Here is a 20,195-nt window from a genome sequence, read left to right on the forward strand (position 1 = left end):
TGGTCTCTGTGTATATTGTGATTATGATTGGTTATCCATGATTGGCATATGTGATTTACTGGTAAGTCCTTAGTAAAGTGCACCGAGTGTGCTGGGGCCTGTAAATCAAATGCTTCTAGTGGTCCTGTAGCATTGATTGTGCACCCACATGAGTAGCCCGGTAAATGTGTCTCAAACTGCTGCTTGTATCTGTGGCAGAGGAAAATGACTATTTTTCCCTTGTTGTGGTATCATGCTTGGGAAGGTCTCCAAGGGCTTGTGTGTGCTTGTCTCCTGCTGGAAGCCTCAGGGAAATCAAAGACTTTAAGAAAGATCATTGCTAAATCCCAAAGTAACCTGACTAGAAGGAGAGCTGAAGAGCTGTGTGAGGAGCACTACCCGTTCTATGGTGTGAGGGGTGGATTGGCCTGCAGTTGCTGCTCCTGTCTGGAGCAGGAGAAGGGCTGGACTGTTCTGCCACAAGTATGCACTGTTGGACACTTCATTTTGTGGCACAAGCGTGTGAAGAGTGCTAACCCTTTGAAAAAGGAGCATTCCGAACTAGTGCGAGGTGAGCACTGTGTTGTTCACATTCAGTGCGTTCTAAGCACGGCACTGTCCCCTGTGTTTGGGGCCATGGGAGGGGAGAGCTTGGTGTTGAGGAAGTGCTCTCTGCCGGTGCGTGTGTCCGCTTGCGGCGATGACAAGGAAACCCTACCCAGAGTTCCAAGTTTGCTGAGCAACACGGACACCACCCGGTGGCGGGGTCCAGCTGCCGGGGAAAACCAAAGAGAAAAGCGCAGCACCAGAGACTTTGCTCCGCATCACCACACCCGAGGGAGGGGGGATGAGATCCCTTCGGTGTTGCCGGTGTGCTTGGCACAGTGATTTGTGATTTATTTGGTTGTGGTCTATGTGTTCATATACAATATAAGAGATATTTTTATAGAACCTGGTTTGTAGTCTCTTTTGAGGTGCATTTGGTGTGTTCGTAGGGTGTATGTGTTGCGCAAATGCTTTACACACTGATATAAGCAGGACTGCTCTGCCGAGCTACCAAGCCTGTGAGCAGGGGTTATCTTGGGTATACAAGTCCCTTACCTTTGATAGAGAGGTGGGATCTGCCTGGCTTAGGTGCATACTCTAGCCAACCGGAAACCCCATTTCTAACAATGGGGATGTTAAACAATGCAGGGGAGCTTTAGCTCTGATGTCTAGAGACAGGTTTCTGAAACACTATGTCTTGGAGAGATTTGCATATGCAAAGGCTGCTCTAAGTGGGGTTATCAAAGACACACCCCTGGGTGCTATTGTATAAGCCACTGACAGAGCGCGAGCATAAGAACCACATAGTGTTGTTCTTCGCTTTGAAAAATGCCTTTATTAATGGATCAAAAAAGGGCCAGGTGAGTCATCTCTCCTCAGTGGACATATTCATATGACTGGAGCAGGGTCCCACCAACAATTTGGTGAACCCAGCGCCCATAAAACCAAAGTCCCGGGCACACTTAACTAGGTAAATGCAACGTTTTGCCAAAGTCTCTTGTATTCAATAATAAGGACCACTTCCGAAGCAGAGGTAAACCAGTGCCTGTTGCCGTCCTGAAGAGCACCCGCTACAGAACTGCTCCTATGGCGAATCCGCCGCATTTTAATGCACAGGCGCTTTATGAGTGGAGCGCACCGATACTCTGGTTTTCTCACTTTGCAAGTGGACCATCTACTTGGGTCCCTCCACATCTCCTTTTTAGGTCTCGCCTACGCAGCGCGCATGCGCTGCTGCATAGGCAAAAAGACCTTTTGTAATCGATTCTGTTTTTCAGTCAAAAAACGTGCACGCATTGCATTGCTTTGAATGCAACGTGTGCACGTTTGGCGATTCCCTTGCGGGAGTGAGCTTTAACATATGGTTCCTTATCGCTCCCGCAAGGGAAACAGCCACAGGCCTCCTCCTCTCTCCCCTCCCCCTGCTGCCTCTTTCAGCTCGAGGCGCGCGCGGATTCTTTTTTTGATTAATTTCACAGGGAAGCAACTAAATAAAAGAAGGAAAGAGATGTGAACCGTTTCTTCAAGTCACGGTTTTTAGTAAGTGAGGAGCGAGCTGGTTGTTCCTTTGTGGTTGCTAGGATGAAGCACAGTAGGGCACCCATCGGCGTGCATCAGTCCACGTGTTTCTTTAATTGCATTTGCATTTCAGGCACAGCGGACAGCAGTTATCCAATTCACTAGTAAAACTGCACAGATTAAAATGGATTATGTTAAAAGCGCTAAACGACCGTACTGACCAAAAAAGAACACAAAATAGAAGCACATTTTTAGTTTGTTAAACTATTTAGACACTAACATGATCTGGCATGACGCATGTGAGTAGACTTTAACCAAAACGAGTGAAAGGAATTGGATGGGGGCGCTAGATGTTCAAATACAACAAGAACATTGGTGCATTTGAAATAAACACAACCCAAGCAGAGTAAAAGGGTATGGCGCAGTGGAAAAGAAGAAAAACCAAAGGTGGTGATGGACGGAGCGTTGACAATACAAACACTCACCCCCAGTCAACTGATCTGGGTTTAATCCATCACCATTCTTTAGCTCACTCCGCCACCCCAGTTCAGACATGGCCATATGCAAATCAGTCTGACCCTGTGCTTCATGGGAACAGTCCAGCCCGAACTGCCAAGCCATGTCTTCCCTGGACCGGAACCAAGCTTCTCAGGACCGGTTTCTGGCATTACAGCCGTCTTCAGCCGGGCTTGCTTGACTCCAGTGGCAAAGTGAGCAAGGGACTCACGTCTGAACATACCCTGCCAACTTAGGGCGAACAAAGAAAAAACAGATCTTTTGACTGGGTTTGAGTATTTGATTGGTTCTGATGCTCCGTCCATCACCACCCCCTTTTGTACCGCAGTGGAAAAGAAGACAGGTTTAGGATGGATGAAAGGTGGTCACTTCCCAGTCTAACAAAGCTTTAGAGAACCTGTGCCCCCCAAAAACTTAGACCACCGCGCTCCAAGAAAGACAACTGCAAGTATCAGTATAAATAGTTGTTGTTTTTTTACTCTGACCATTTTTAAGGTCGCCATTTGCAGATAATGCCGATTAAAAGCACGGAATGTCAGCCATTAACATGTACAGTTGTAGAGAGGAAAGAAGAAGACAGCCACCTTTGTTAATTAAGAACAGGCATAAATCATAGCTTTCAATGGAAACAAGCAGTAGATTGGCGCCCGGAAAGCACTACGTCTGTAGGCATTTTAGTGCAAGGTCTTAGGACGTGTTCAGAAGTAGCAATAAAGATAAATCACAAACAACCCGCCTTATCATGTTTGGAAACAATTCTGTGGTGCTCACTCACTCTCCTATCCCTACAGTCAAACTGGGGCAGAAAATTGCCAAGGTTCAAAATACGAGTGTACTCCATTAGCAACTCAGATAGCTAACAAATAGGGAGGCCCTATTAGCAAAGTGGACCAGTGTTAAACTTGTAAAGACAAGCTGTTGTAGGTGTTTTGCAACGTATGGGTAGACTGCATGCTTACTTGACAAACAACCATAAAACGGCCCACACACTGGCCAATCAGACCAGCACCTCTAACACTGCCTTACCCTGCTATCACAAAAGTATCACCTGATAAATATCTCCAGATAACAAACAGCCTGGATCCAGAATGTGTTTAGTAATTTAGAGCGGTTATGAAAACAAGCATTAATCCTGGAAGATAAAGGAGGCCTAAGAAGTGCCACCTTGGTCCATGACAATGGTTTCAACAGGCCCCTCTCTGCAGACGCCAGGGAAAAACAAGCATTGGCATAGCCAATAGGTCTCGCCTTTGGGACCTTATAAGTGTTTAGTTATCCAGCACAATATCATTGGTGCAACAACATGAAGTGTTGCATGGCTAAACACTTATAAGGTCCCAAACGCGAGACCTATTGGCTATGCCAATGCTCGTTTCAGAGGTCTCTGGCACTTAGTTTTTTGTGATACTCTACTATTCCGAGGACTTGTCCAATTATCCTTTCCTCACCAGACCAGCCGGGTTGGAATTATCACCGGCGGAGTGACCTTACCGGATACCGACACTTTTCTGACAGCCCTGAAGTAGTCAAGGGATACTTCCCATTGTGACGAAACATGTGTTGGCTGGTTGTGTTCGTAAAGATTAAACAATTTGAAGAGCAACTTGTGTGGATCATATATGCTAAACATTATTGAATACAAGAGACTTTGGCAAAATGTGGAATTTACCTAGTTACGTGTGCCCAGGACTTTGGTTTTCTGGAAACAGTGTGTGCGGGTCTTCACCCACAATTAGGGGTTTAGAGTACTTCGCCTATCCTGGTTGCACCATGCCATACGGCAGAGCAAATACACTTAAGGCAAACAGAGCAAGGCGCCACACTTCCTGGCACAGCCCAAACCCTTTTCTTTAGACTTACAACCTGGTGCCCATGGCTCTCCCTCGTATTTCAGCTACAACTTTCTAAAAATATTTATCATGTTCAATCACTTCAACAAAGTTCTAGGTGGGCAAGAATATCAACGTCTGAGGAATTACCTTGGAACTTTAGTAGCGGGCAGTGCATTTCAAAAGATTTAGGAGATGTTACTTGTATTTACCAATTCTTTAATATTGTGTGCAGCAACAAGGAGAGGAAGGGTAAAGTGCCAGTTAATTCTCAATTATTGGCATAGCCTGGAGACAAATAGAAAATGAACTTATTTTATGTGTATTTGAAAAGGGCACTTCTACCACCCCCGTGGTATCCTGGCACCGAGCAGGTGTGCTCTTTAAAGAAGATACATTTTAAACAAGCATTGAAAATGCAATAGGTCTCGCCTTTGATTAAGTCAAAGCCATTTGCTTTGCTAATGGTATTGTATAGCAAATCAAATGGCTTTAACTTAATGAAAAGCGAGACCTATTGCATTTTTAATGCTTGTTTAGTATTAATTTTATGCAAGTCAATTTTAGAAACCATAAAGAGGGTCTCATACTTTTGCAATCTTTGGGCTTGAGGGATCGGTATTTTTTCAATATTTAAATTTCATAAAATGTGCCTTCTACATCTGGAAACGCTACGGTATGTAAGTTATCATTTCAATAGATGCCTTTTAGTATGCCAGAGTTGTTTTAATTATTTTTTTTTTTTTAATATAGACGATTGTACCCTATGTCATTACGCTAGAGTACAAAGGTGTGAAAATAAAAATAAAATGTAGTTCCAGGCTTTCTGACGTACTTTCTTGCCGGCAAACATGGGTTAAGAGTCTACAGGGTGAGAAGGTAAAAGTAGCCAGTCAGACACACATTCAAAGACCTTATTTCTAATGTTTACCACTGCACACGCCAACAAAATATTTGTTTAGAAACACACTGAAAGGAAATATGACGTCAAATCCGTTTCCAAGAACATCCTCAGCATAGATGCACTGAACAAGTGCAGCGCAAGTTGCCCAGCAAGGGACAGCGGTGGCCCCATTCAAACCCACTAACCATATAACGCTGAGATGTGTGATTATTTTTAAAATGTTTATAGTGGGAGCACAGCCAGAAGATATCAGAGCGCTGTTAGCGAGCGCCAGATAAAATACATGTCACGTGTTTGTGTTTTTAGGCACTAGGAGATTGATTTGCTCAGAATCCCAGGATTTTGAACGTACTCAGAGACTCGACCCTGGATCTCCAGTTCCAAAGTTGACAGCTCTTGCCGTCACGCCACATCCTCTCCTGTACCCACTCTTTCTGCAGTCAACAGGTAATTAAAGAGCGCACCGTAAGAGCGGCCAGTGACAGAAAAACAAGCCGCTTGTGCTTGGATTTTTTTTTGCTGGGTTTGAAACTAAAGTAAATCACTGTGCTCTGCCCAGATATGAGGACTCTTAGCCGTCACGGGACTTAGCCACGTCTCTCCTCTGATGAGGATAGTGATGCAAACAAAAGTGATGCAAACGCAACCCAATCATCCTTAGCCACGTCTCTCCTCTGATGAGGATAGTGATGCAAACAAAAGTGATGCAAACGCAACCCAACCATACTTTCTCCCCAAACCCAAGGACCGGATGCTCAACTCTCATCCAAACTTTTGAAAATGGCCAGGTTGGATAACTTCCAAGCAAATGTCGAGATGGTCACCTCAACCCTAAAGTGATGATACTATTCCATCCAAATCTTAGAAACAGATTGCCACCTCTCCTTCCACACCAAAGACCTTTTGAGTCCAAGGAGGAGTCTGCTTCCTTCTCAACAAATGATGTTCTCACTACCAAACCCACGGACCTGAGGGTCAGCTCCTCTTCCAAGATAAAAGGCCTAGCACAGATAAAGGGGAGTAACCAGAGCGAAAAGGAGGGGTTCCCAACATTGGTTTATGAAGGACAGTCTACATTTTTAGGATTACTATTGACTTTATCATTTCATTCAATTTACTTCATGGAAATAGATCTTTTATGGACCGTCTGAGTATCAGGGACAGATCAGGTCCTAGTTAGACCCACTGGAGTAATGTCAAGTGCAGAAGAATAAATAGGTAAAGCACAGCAACCAGAGTGACCAACTAACTCCAGGCCATGTCACACAGGTTCGGGTCCTAGGCTTGTATGTATCAGCCAAATGCATTCTGGGTGTTGCAGTTGCTTCTATTGAAATAATTTGACAAACTCAAATGAGTACTATGATTTGTAGGTAAAAGGTTCAGGACTTGGAACAGTTTGCGTGATGGCCTGTAGTGAGGTGCTCCCACACACCATCCCCACCAAACGCCCAGCGACTGACGCGTCTTAATTTATGTATCGGTAAGAAAATCAGAGGTGGATGGAAACTGACAGTTTGAGGTTGTGGTGTTGTATTGTAGTTCCTATATCCCTGATAGGCTCTGCACATTGGAATAATATACACTATAGTTGTGGCATAGGACTGAGGTCAGTATGCCTCTATCGAGTACATTAAACATAATTACTTTTGTGTGCCAGCTAACTCAGAGGTCACTAGAAACTTCTCGAATGAACAAGAAGGGATTAGTTTCTGACAACCGCATAAACATGGCAACTTTATTTCCCTTTTAGAATTGGAACAGTCTCAGAATCGTGGAAACAATAGATAACAGTTTCACTCGGTCAATCGTGCATGCTTCGTTTCTACAGAGGTTACACAGAAATAGATAGAAGGCGTTTCAATAAAAAAGGGGTTTATTGAACAGTCTTATTTCTTGTGCAAGAGATATGAGCTGCTACAATCGTAAGACAGAATGTGAAGTATTATACGAACAGCGTTAGCAGTAAGATAAGATAAAACTGCAATAGCATGGTTTGTATCTATGACATATATTCATAAAAATGCATACATACACAAATAACACAGGCTAAAATATAAATACTCAACTGGTGCTTGTAGCTAGTTCTACCCCAGTGTACCTAACCTAAGTGTAGTACGAGGTAAGAAATAGATGCTGTTTGTCTATAGTCTAGTTTTAGCTATAGTTTGGTTTTGCCAAGAGTTGCCAAGAGTCCCTCTAGGTTCTAGTCTGCTCCATATCTTAGAATGAGAGAGGTTGAAATCTCTTTCCGGGTCTCGATCTCTAACACCCCGCAAGGGGAGTCAGAAACACTGGAGCTGGATTCTCTGCGAGGAGGATGACAACGTCTGGTCAGTGCATTAGGCGGGGACTCTATCTCCTTCCGAACTTGCCATGGCAAGCCGCGTAGCTATGCCGTGCAAGTATACAGCTGGACCGTACCGTGATTTGTCATGGTAAGTGAAGGTATATTTATACCTTGAAGGTGTTTAGGAATGCCAGTATTGACGTAAAAGTCGGGCAGAAGAACGTCATGAATGAACCCCTAAGGAATAGATGTTCATGCATAATAAAGAGTTCTTGGAGAAAATCAATAATCCAAGCAAGGGGAAGTCCTAAAGGCTTAAAAGTCTGGTTTTCCAAGAACTCGTTGTGACGTGGATGGAGAGATGTAGGTGGCCATGCCTGTATTTGTTTAGCATGGATAATGCCTAAGGGTAGGATTTCTATGCCTAAATATGGGCAATGCGAATTGTGCCTATATAAGAACCTAAATCGGGAAACCTATATACGGTATCTAAAATCGACACAACAGTGTGAAGGGGTGGGAGGAGAAACACACTCAAAATTTCCTGCGCACCTCACGTTTTCTTTACTGAAAACTGCTTTATGATGGACACGCGTTTCCAAGTGCAACAACCTTCAGCTACCAAGATTTCACAACCCCTGCAATAGAAGCACAGCAGCGACTGCGCCCGGCCCCTCAGACAGAGGCAGCCCCTCTTTGCCATCAGTGGCAGACCATGTGCCATCCACACCGACCACAGACTGCACCAGTCACTGACACACTCTCCCTGGGGGCTTATTTGTAAAATAATGCATCCCGGGTCCTAAGCTGGGTCACAAGCCTGTGGCCAGTGCGACTGAATGTCAGAGTGACTTCCAAGGCTATGCGGTCGTGATTCCACCTCACTCCCCTTTAACCCGCCACCAGACACTCCCCGCCCTATATCTCACCCATGCACATTCTTTTTAATCTCTGCTTTCTTTCTTTTGTCACAGTTTTGTGGCTTTCTGTTCCTGCTTTCCCCCTTTTTTGTTGTTTCGCTCTATTGCTCTGGGTGAAAGTCCGATGAGGAAAAATGGGCGCTGGTCCCGCAAAAATGAGTACTGGTGGGCCCACCGGCTCAAAGTAAGCACTGCCCCGCCATCAGTGGCAGCTCCCTGTAGCTGCAGAGTGAGTACGTCACGTGTGCACCGTTAGGGAGTCCTGGCTTCATAGCCCTGTTCATCCTGGGACTGCTCAGCGTGTCACACATTGTATGGACCGTCTGGCACCCGCAGCCCCCTGCCTCATTAACAGGGGCAGATCCGGGCCAGCTTCAGCACATACAACCCCAGCAAGAGCAGCCCACACCTCCCCCGGCCACCTCCCAAAAGAGTCAGGCCCCATTCATGTCCTCTGCTCGCAATAAAAGGAAGTCTCCTGCCACCCTCTATCCTCATCAAAAGTCTCTGTCCCCACCCGGTAGTGACGTCATTTCTAAGTAACCCCGTGTTCTCACACCTTGAGTCAGTCGCAGCTTTCCGGCCAACACCCCTGTGCACATGTGGATTTTTTAATCCATATTTGTATTTGTGAAAACGAGGAGAAAACTCAAGTCCCACAGTACAAACAGGGGATCACGTGACTCAGTGGACTGATGCATCAGCTGAAGAGACCCCGGGTCACGGCTTCCAACCCCCAGGGGGAAAGGGGGGAGGGGGGAGGAGGTGTCCCACCGCATCCTATTGATTGGCAAAATAAGCACCACTAATATGTTTATCGTAGCTAGCGCCAAGAAACACATCCCGCTACAAATACGTATATTATGCAGTTGGTTGAAAAGCGTGGACTAGCGACATGTGTCAGGCGTGACGGAAACTAAACTGAAAGCTCAGGAATGTCACCCCCTCCCTTCCTACCACAAAATCTTGAGGACTGGAAGGCCGGCCCCTGGTTTAACTATAAGCAATGGGTGGTCAATCAATCAATCAATCAAGCAAGCAAGCATTTGTAAACCGCACTACACACCCGTGAGGGTCTCAAGGCACTGGGGGGCTGCTACTGTTCGAAGAGCCAGGTCTTGAGAAGTTCTATGAAGGTCAGAAGGTCTTCGGTCTGCCGTAGGCGGATGGGGAGGGTGTTCCATGTCTTGGCGTCAAGGTGGGAGAATGATCTGCCGCCGGCGGTCACTCTACGGATGCGGGGGATGGTGGCGAGGGCGTGGTTTGCGGAGCAGAGCTGGAGGTGTAGAGGTTGAGTCGGTTGTTGTGGTATGCTGGGCCGGTGTTGTGGAGTGCCTTGTGTACGTGGGTGAGGAGTTTGAAGGTTATCCTCTTGTTGACTGGGAGCCAGTGCAGGTCTCTCCTGTGGGGCGTGAAGTGGCTGCGGCACAGGATGTTGAGGATCAGGCGGGCGGGGGCGTTCTGGATGCGTTTGAGCCGTCTCAGGAGTTTGGCCGAGGCTCCTGCGTACAGGGCGTTCCTGTAGTCCAGTCTACTGCTGACGAGGGTCTGAGTGACCGTCTTTCTTGTTTCGGGGGGATCCACTTGAATATCCTGCAGAGCATGTGGAGGGTGTTGAAGCAGGAGGAGGAGACTGTGTTGACCTTCTTCGTCATGGAGATGGTAGAGTCGAGGATGACCCCTAAGTTGCGTGCGTGGTTGGTGGGAGTTAGGGGTGTTCCTAGTGCAGTCGGCCACCAGGAGTTGTCCCAGGCCGAGGGGGTGGATCCAAGGATGAGGACCTCCGTCTTGTCAGAGTTCAGCTTCAGTCGGCGACGGCCTCTTCATTCCTTTGTGCAGGTTGGTTTTGGCGGTATGGGGGTCCTTGGTGAGGGAGAGGATCAGCTGGGTGTAGTCGGCGTAGGAGATGAAGTTGAGGTTGTGCCGTCGTGCGATGTGGGCGAGCGTTGCCCTGTAGACGTTGAACAGCTTTGGGATGAGCCTTGGGATACGCCGCAGATGATCTTGGTGGCTTCGGAGAGGAAGGGTGGGAGCCCACTCCGAACCCAATAAATGTGTAGGTACCGCACTTCCAAACTGAAACATCAGATGACAGCTCCTCTCCGAACCTCGGGTCCGGATAAGCCTCTCTCCCAAACCTTAAAAACAGATGGCCAACTTCTTTTCAGGTCAGAGGACTGGGTGGACAGACCCCACTTTAAGCCCAAGGAATGAGTGGTCAACTTTTTCCGAACTCATGCAAAACATAGTTAAGAGCCATATACACTCGAGACTCAGAGGCCAGCTTGTCCCTGGAACTGGACGGGTCACACTAAATCCGAGGAAGGGGTGGTCGGGTCCATAAAAAAGTTATTTTCCGATAGTACGATAGGGCAGTTTACAGCGCCGCGCAAGTCCATTCATTTCTTCATCCATTCAGAATAGGCGATGGATGGTCTAGTACACAGCTTTCTCAGTCTGTTGCAGGGCACAGAAGGAGACGAACCCCTGCCTGGCCGCAGCTTGTGAGGAGGGGTTGTTGGCTCGATGAAGGGCCGCCTGTGGCCCGGGCTGGATGGAGGTCTGTCTGTCCGCTCGCTGCTGCGCTCAATGAAGCAGCCTTATCTTAGCGAGCAGCTAGTTGCGTTAGTTACCAGCGCCTCCTGCGAGCTGCCCGGGGCAGGAAATGCTACTTATACTATTTATAAACCGCAACTGTCCCCCGCTGCCGGAGGGCCTGCGGGAGGCTACCCGGACACAGGAGGGATCCGAAAGGAATGGTTTAAAAGGGCCCTCCCCTTAAAGACTTCAAAGGGTAAATAGAGACATACCAAGAACAAACACTCTGAAAAAAAAGTATAAATAAATAATTAAACGGAGCGCGGTGCCCCTAAATCAGGCGTCGTGCTCTGAAATAAAGTAAACCAGCACTGGAAAAAAAAAATTAAGACATTAAAACAAGCACGGCCGAGCTGGGCACAAGCCGTGCAAATAAAAACAAGCGCGGCCGATTGTTATTGCAACACGTTACACAAGTGGGAAAAAAGTGCATAGCTAATAATTAAAGGAGTGTGTGTACTGAGTAAAAGATCCAATCCCGGTGGGCGGGGCTAAAAGGGGACAGGGTGGAAAACAGGAGGGATTGAAATGCCTCTGGTACAATCATTGCACTGCCTTTTGCATAATTTGTGACCCCAAACGACGCCCACGAGTGAAAACTGAAGGCAGACCTGAGACATGGCATTGTAATCCGTATTGATTCCAAGAAGCTCTCTGCATGGTGAGATCAGCTTTCGCCAGACTCTGAGACCTAAAAAACGTAGGTGGGTGGACAAAACAGAATGAGAACTGAAAGTAAGGAGAGGAAAGCCACGGAGAAAACGAAACCAACCACGCCCCTCTCAGCAAGGGAATTTGCAGCATACAAATCTGACAAGGAAACAGGTGCCGCATATCTCTCTGCCTTGAAACTATTAGCGCTCCTTACTGCACTACTTTTTTGAAACAGCGCTTTACGCTAGAAGTAGACTATGTTACACATTTTCTATTTTGGGTTTTTTGGCACAGGAAGATAACAAGATTTGTGCAAAATCACTGGACGTTGGCCAGGCCGATATTTGAACCTATGCTACGGTGAGCAGCTTCTAACCACTAAACCAAATCTCTCCAACGTCTCCGTTTAAGAGACGAGGAGACGTTCACAGATTAAACAGGTGAGTTTCACCAGAGAAGTTTTTTTAGTAACTTCACAAGGAATGTGGTTTGGGTGGGTAGGCGCTCTACTCACCCCTCGGGCTGCGTCCGTTGCTGGTGGGCGTCGGGTGACTCCTGCTGGCCGGGCACTGTACCGCGGTGGCCTGCGGCGGCCCCTTGCTCCGAGTAGCTCCTGACCCCCGGGGATCTCCCCTGCTGTGCTGCCCGGCCGTGCGTCGTCATTGAGCGAGTGGCAGACATTTAGATAGCTCTAACTTGTATTGGCAGCGGCGACCAAGATAGAGAGCGCAGCGCTCGCTCCGGGTGTTTGTGTTCGAAAACGCTAAACTCGCTCTCTCCCGGGGTTACTCGCGGGGTTTCAGGCCAAAGCTGGGTACCGTCAAGAAGCAGCGCCTGGCTTTCCAACAGATCCTCTGCGCTCCACTCACTTCTACTAAAATTGCGGAATGAAGGACAAAAGGCAGAACACCAGCTTCCTTGCTGCTGATCAGTTTCGATTCTTCGATTTCGATTTTTTTTTAAATTCTTGTTCCTGGGGCCTCCCAGAACGTCATACGCCGGTCTAACCCAAAACCCACCCCTTTTCGCCGGCGGCAGTTTCCACCTTCGCACAGGTGCAGGATTCGGGCGCAATCCCAACGTACTGTGGACACCGACTAGAGGCGGACTCTGGCCACTTTATTTGATTTACGGCGTCATGGAGTGCGAAGTCTAGAGATTCAGCAAGTTAGAAGAAAGTTTTGTTTGTCGGAGCCTGTGTTTTCTCTCCTTTACTCTTGCTCGGTAGCTATAGCGACCAGACAAACGGAAACAAATCAGCATTATGTGCGGTGGATGCAGGCAGACCTGATGTTGAGACCATAAGAACATCATCAAATGGTTAGCATTGGTTTAAAAACCTTACTAATACATATATACCCTATTTTCTGCTAACGACTTAACTTCAGAAAAGAATAGCCCTGAAGAGCTGGAAACGCAGCCTCCCGTTTTCATTATTTGAACATCAGTTGCATTTCTACGAAGTTACCTACTTGCTGTTCTCATTGTCTGCTGGCGATGGCAGCAGGAAGTTTTACATTATAAATTATCTCTAATAATACTTTTCTTATTACCAATTAGTCTTGATGTTTTAACTAGACCAGTGCTTTAAATGGGGAAAAATAAGAGCAGGTACTCAATAAATTGAGCTGTGGACGAGGGGATGCGTTTGGGGTGGGGCTAAGAGGCGAGGACAGGGTGAACAATTAAATAGATTGAGATTTTGAGCGTTCCTGGAGTATGCTTTTTGTCCATATGTGTAAAAAAGTGTACCTTTAATATTATCTTTCTGATTTTCCATGTGTACTGATTACCTCAGTACATGACACATATGTTTTTTTGTAATTGTATACCGTGCACAGTAACGAATATTGTGGGTCCTTAAGAAAGAAAACTTGACCAACTATATACCATGGGGCACATTTACAAGAACTGACGCATCTCCCATTTTTTTTTAGAGATGCTTCAGTTCAATTGCATCAGACAAAAAACCCTTGAGCCACCATGGATGCGTCGCATTTACAATGCAGCGCACCGTGGCACAAGGATTGACAGATGCGTCACGCATCTGTTGGAGCAAAGGTCACGTATTGTTTGAGTCTTCTGGCAAGTGCGACGCAACTACAGCAATGCTCAGGAATGCCTTTTCCTATTGTGCTGCGTTACTCCTTATGCCTGCTTCAAGCAGGCATAAAGTTTTGACGCAGTGGTTTCATAGAAGTGATGCAGTGAAATCTTGTAGATTTTACTGTCACTTTTATGATGCTTTCTTGTGTCGGAACGCCCACCCTGCATAAATTATACCTGACGCAGGTATAATGTGACCCATCTCCCTAGATGCGCCACATTGTAAATGTGTTGCAACGTGGTGCATTGTTTACGACTAACAAAAGCGACTAGGCCGTTCCTAAGGAAACAGGAAGAAGGGGAAGAGAGCGGTCACGAGGGGGGTAGGAATAGTGCTCAGTGGAGGACTATCCTGGGTGTCAAATTTGTTGGACATAATGGCCTCACACACCCTTGCAAGTGTCACGCTTCATCATCGGCAGTGCTCCTCGTTGGACAGGCGGTGCAATGTCCAACGGGCTCACCTCAGTTTTGTTATATCACCCGGTGGATATGGGTAGGCACAACGGGCGCTGACAGAGGCAGACTGAACCTTAAACCCCTATGGTTCCCCCTTGATGTCAGATCTACCGGGTACTGTTGACACCTACGCACCTTGACCATTATGCAAGAGGAGTACCATACAGGTAGTACAACTGATGATATAACAAAACTGATACTTTATTAGGTCATGTTTTTTGTGATAGTTAAAGAATAGGTCCTGAAGAATCGCAGCCTATGTGCTTAGGCGAGAAACATGTTGACCACACTGAATGCACTTTAGTCCTGTACCGCGACGTGGAATCCTAAATTTCCTGCGTTTACAGGCTATCTCTTGATTTTACTTGTGGCAAGGGACCACCAGAATAAATTGATCTCCAGTACCTTGTGCCACATTTTAACCTCACTCACACTATCCTCCTTCTCCTGGCCCCTCACCCACACTTCACCCATAGGCAGTTGGATAAAAGATCTCCGCCAAAGAGCCCCTCTTTGAGGTGAGCCCGTTGGACATTGCACCGCCTGTCCAACGAGGAGCACTGCCGATGATGAAGCATGACACTCGCAAGGGTGTGTGAGGCCATTATATCCAACAAATTAGACACCCAGGATAGTCCTCCACTGAGCACTATTCCTACCCCCTCGTGACCGCTCTCTTCCCCTTCTTCCTGTTTCCTTAGGAACGGCCTAGTCGCTTTTGTTAGTTATTGCCTTTGGGGCTTTGACTGTGGCTGGACCTTCCATTCTCACTTTTCCGTGAATGGTAATCTGAGCCCCTAGATCAGATCTTGATCCTTTACCTCCCCTCCTTTTGGATATATGCATTGTTTACGACGCCACTGCATCAGAAAACTGACACAACGGCGGTGTAAAAGTGTTGCCTGGGGCTTGTAAATCTGCCCCTTAGAGCTCATTCTAGCATCTGTGGTTTTCTAATGTTTTATCTCAACAGTTTCCAAACACTTCAAACACATTACACTGACCAAGCTGCCTTTACATAGTTTACTCTACTCCATGACCTATACATTAGAGAAAATAAACCATAGGAAAAATTGGGGTAATCCCTCTGGCGTTGTCCCTACAATTAAACAATGCTCTTTGCAATCAATGGTTTACCCCCAACCCATTACTATACCGCACTTGTACCACGAAGAATTACCTGGGCCGTTTTTTCCACTAAAATGAAGCGTAAATACATTTATGAAACCATTAGCATTGCAGCCTCAAATTATACACCAATCGGTGTCTTTTAATACAAGCAGTAGATCCCAATGAGCTGGAGGGTAGGTTAAACAAAATGGGCAGTTTAAAATGCATGCCTGCAGAGCAGCCCTACTGAGTATCCCACGTATGACCTTTAAACATGCATGGCTTGTACAAACCGTAACATGTTTAACCACTTTAAACCCTAGCAGGGGAAAAAGCCTTTTATTAAAAGGAATGGTTTCTTGGAGCCGAGGTACATTTGTTTTGAGCCAGTGCGGCCTCCCCACAGAAAAAGGCAGATCCCCACTGGTGAGATCGAGAAGCCCTGAACTTCTACAAGCTAACCCTGGTGGGTAGGATTCAGAGACAGAACAGGCTGTCCTGATGCAAGGCCTATGGTGCTGGCAGCTATATACCAGCTAAGTTTACTGGAAACAACAGCACCGACACACGCATACACGCACAGGAACATAGTGACACTCACACAAGCTTACATATCAGTCGATACATTTGTTTTTACAAGTGCTCATCTTTGCTGATGTCCGTTCTGCTGTGCCTCGATTACCATTCACTCTACCTCACTGTCACTTGTTCACCCCGTTACACCTCAACCTGGCTACAGAGATGTCCTGGCACAGCCTGCTGCTACATCATGTTGTCATCACTTAGGTTTCTTGCGAGTCATAGTCATAAGCAAATTTTGCCTCTTAGACTTGCATGCTTCTCGGCAGCTGTTCAGCAGCATCTTTATCTTCTTCTGAGTTAAACTTGCTTTGCGACCCGTATGAGTACCCGTACTCTCCTTGCCCAATGAGAAGTGCCCGTACTTAAGGGATGAAAATTCAGAAGTGCAGGTACTCAGTACTGGTCAGTAGAGTCCCATTTAACCCGTTCACTGTGGCGAACATTCCGCTGGGGTGCGGGCGTTCTGAAGGGTGGGCGGGGCTGTTTCAGCCAACGGTTGTGCGCAGCACCAGGTAGGGAGTGCTTCCATCAGCTGTTGGCCGACGGGAGCACGGAATGGGTTAAAGCACTGAACTAGACTGTGGTAGGAAAGCTAGAGACATTTTTACAACACCCTCCGCATGCTTCGCAGGATCTACAAGTGGATCCCGACCGAAACCAGAAGAACGGTGACCCAAGTCCTCGTCAGCAGCAGGCTGGACTACGGCAATGCACTCCACGCAGGAATCCCGACCAAACACCTACAACGGCTGCAACGCATCCAGAACGCCTCCGCCCGCCTGATCCTCAACATCCCTCAACGCAGCTGCATCACCTCCCACCTATGAGACCTGCACTGGCTCCCCATCAACAAGAGGATCACCTTGAAGCTCCTCACCCACGCACACAAAGCACTCCACAACACCGGACTAGCCTACCTGAACAACAGTCTCAACTTCCACCCCCCCGCACGCCAACTCCGCTCCGCCAGCCTCACCCTCGCTGCCGTCCCGCGCATCCAACGAACAACCTCCGGCGGCAGATCCTTCTCCTTCCTCGCCGCCAATACCTGGAACACCCTCCTCACCTTCAGGAAGCTCCTCAAGACCTGGCTCTTCGAGCAGTAGCAGCACCCCCTCCCCTCAGCGCCTTGAGACCCTCACGGGTAAGTAGTGCGCTTTACAATTCCAATGATTGATTGATTTTTATACATATATCACAGACATTCACATATTATGTACAGTACAAAACAAATAGGGTGTTGCACAGATCATGAGGCCTCACTCTCCAAACACCTTAACTACCTTATATGGTTAACCCCCAAACTGCCCTTGCGTCATACAATGTATATAAACACTGGCAGTGAAAGGTTCATCTAAACATAATGCTATTTACAGAACACACCTAATTTTTAGCACATTAACACACATTCTCCATGATCACTAGCTATGCAAGAACATTTTTTGCATGAATTGTTCACTTTGGATTTGGAATACGAATGCAGTTTGTTAAATAGTCCCACCTATCTCAAACACATAGGAAATCAGTTCTACTCAAGTTGGTCTACATCAGGCAGCCTAAACACTCGTGTACTGAAAACAACCACTGTTGAATTTTAAGTGGCAATAGAAACCTGAAACTGGTAACAGATACCTGAATTCTTAGTGTACAACGTTGGTTAACACTTCGTTTCTTGATGCTAACCAGTAAACAAGTGATTATCCGCTTCCATGTACTATTTGTCTGGTTTTTCTTTTAATTTTTTCTTTTATTTTATCAAGTCAGATATGGTCAATACTTATAAGTTCAAATTCAAAACATAGGGGATCAACCCAATTATAAACATAACACACGATTCAAGATTTAGAGTTTGGTCTAGAGAATGGAAAACAAAGTAACAGAACACTATACATTAATATACAAAAAAAAGCAGCATAATTACACCAGATATCGAATAATATATGATAAACATTAGTTTACTCATAAATCTGTTTAAAGACTCCCAGTTAAAACCCATCCACAATCGAACAAGTTTTTAAAGGGATGAGAGCCATCTAGCTTTGGCCAAAGCCAATTCAGACTCATATATCTGTCAAATAGAAGCCCACCACTCGGCTAGCTTTGGAAGAGAAAGAGACCTGGCAATACAGAGCTGAGCTGAAACAAGTATTGAGAGCACGGGTTTCATACCCTAATTATGTTCTGACTTAACGCCCATCAAATTCCCTTTAGGAGATAGTTGGACTTCAAAGCCTAATTTGGACACTCCATCCAAAAATGTGTGTACAGCAGGATACGTAGCAAACTTGTACAATATCTGCTGCTGACCAGCCACACTTAGGACATCTAGTCTTATCAGTGCCGTTTTCCTCGCCCCATTTTGACATTTTCTCTGGTGTATAATACAATAAACAAATAGTCTTAAATTGCTGTCATTTTAAATTAATATAGTGTACCAAGCAATCAACAATGTCCAGAGCACTCTGGATTTCAGAAGCGAGGATCCCAGAAGAGGGCAACCTGCTCTACTTAGCCACGAGTAGCATGATATCAATACTATACTGGCAGAAACCTTGATAGATTGTACTGATCAAAGGCTTTTTAGATGGCTTATATAAATCTGATGTTAACTCCATACCTTCAAGATCGAGCGCAAATTAATATCCTGATAAATAAATCCCTGACCTGTAAAAATTTTTAAAAAAATGATGAGATCAAAAGAGACCTGAAGCCTTGCGAATGAACAAAATCTGTTTAGATCATAGAGTTGCCCAGCGGTCTCAACCCCCAATCTTACACAGCCTTTGCCCACTGGGTTGTGAAATAATTGTGAAAAGGCAGGGCTATCCCATAGTTGTGTATCTTTATTTAGAATTACTAAGGACTATTTAACTCAAATTTCCTGCCATATACATATGATATCCCTTACAACTTTAAATCGAACATGTCTGTGGTAATTGGTATCTCCAAATCTATAGAAAAAAAGCCCATATTTCGATACGAATGCAAGTCGATATCCGAAAGCTGATGTATCTGGTTCTGCCAGGATTAGCAGATTACGTAAAAGGTTGGCGAATGCTGCCCAAAATATAACTTAAAATCGGGTAGCTGTAGCCCCCCCCCGCTTGTATGGGAGTTAAAGAAAATGAACAGCATGTTTAGCCAGCCTATAACCCCATATAAGCTACCAGTAGCGCCTTCCAGACATTTAAAACACTGGGACCCGCAATGGAATTGCCCGAAATAAGTACAAACATTTTGTCAGAACATTCATTTTAATGATGTTACAAAAACCAATAATACTGATCGGGAGCCTGTTCCAGAACCTTCATTTTCAAAGAACTGAAAGTAACAGGGGTTCGTAATTCAATTTTAAAATATCATCAACTTGACAGCTTAGCTTTATACCAACATATACAGCCGTTGTAGTTACCGCTGGAGTCAGTAAATATGGCTTACAATTCAATAGCTACCACTATAAACAATTATCCCTTTGGGCTCTGTTTATTATATGAACACCACACGCATACTACCTCCAATCGTCATTCACTTAGCCAGCACCAATTAGAAACTCAGAACATAATGTAAAAAATCACAAATCTTTATTTGTACTATATAAAAAGCTATAATATAAAAAAGCTTATCTCTGTTGGAGATAAATTCTCAAAACACAATGCTAAAAAATCTTAAAAACATAACATTTCACAAATGCGGGATAATTGAGAGATGTATTTTCTAAACATCAAGGCAACACCCTGTTATACACTGTAGACACTCTGAAAACAATGCACTGGGGATACTTTTACATCACATACAAATGTGTGCATAGGGGATCATCCACACCAGATGTTTTATTCCAATTTTCTAATTTGACCCCCTAGATTCAGACCGGGTGTTGGTTTCAATATTTCCTTAGACACAGAAGCGACGCGTTTCAGTGGTATCTGATAATTTCCCTCCTTCTTCAGGCTAACAAGTAGTTTTTTACAAATCTCCCTAAGAATGATCAAAAAAATAACATAGTAGAAAAGACAAATTGAAATTACAAACTGATCTTTTCATTCGAAAATATCCATTGCATAGTATGATGTCCAACTACATTGACATTTAACATAACTGTCAGGAAACACAAGATCGCTGCAATCTATGGTTCTAAGTTTCAGGCAAAGACACGGACTTTGGTTAAACCCAGCCGGGTTAACATT

The 20,195-nt window shown here is 45.6% G+C and overlaps 1 protein-coding gene across 2 annotated transcripts in view; it reads right to left on the reverse strand.

Annotated features, from left to right (window-relative positions):
* Nucleotides 1-20,195, reverse strand: part of EPSTI1 (epithelial stromal interaction 1) — a 319,077-nt gene that overhangs the window by 131,439 nt on the left and 167,443 nt on the right. The window contains exon 1 of one of the 2 annotated variants that reach the window (XM_078657289.1): nt 12,269-12,988. The exons of the other annotated variant lie outside the window; for it this stretch is intronic. Within the exon in view, the coding sequence (XP_078513415.1) occupies nt 12,269-12,435 (167 nt within the window). The 5' untranslated portion in view covers nt 12,436-12,988. Of the gene's footprint in view, nt 1-12,268; nt 12,989-20,195 lie in introns of those variants that run through there. 2 annotated transcript variants of the gene reach the window in all.

This window comes from Lissotriton helveticus, chromosome 8, assembly GCF_964261635.1.
Source record: "Lissotriton helveticus chromosome 8, aLisHel1.1, whole genome shotgun sequence".
NCBI lineage: Eukaryota > Metazoa > Chordata > Amphibia > Caudata > Salamandridae > Lissotriton > Lissotriton helveticus.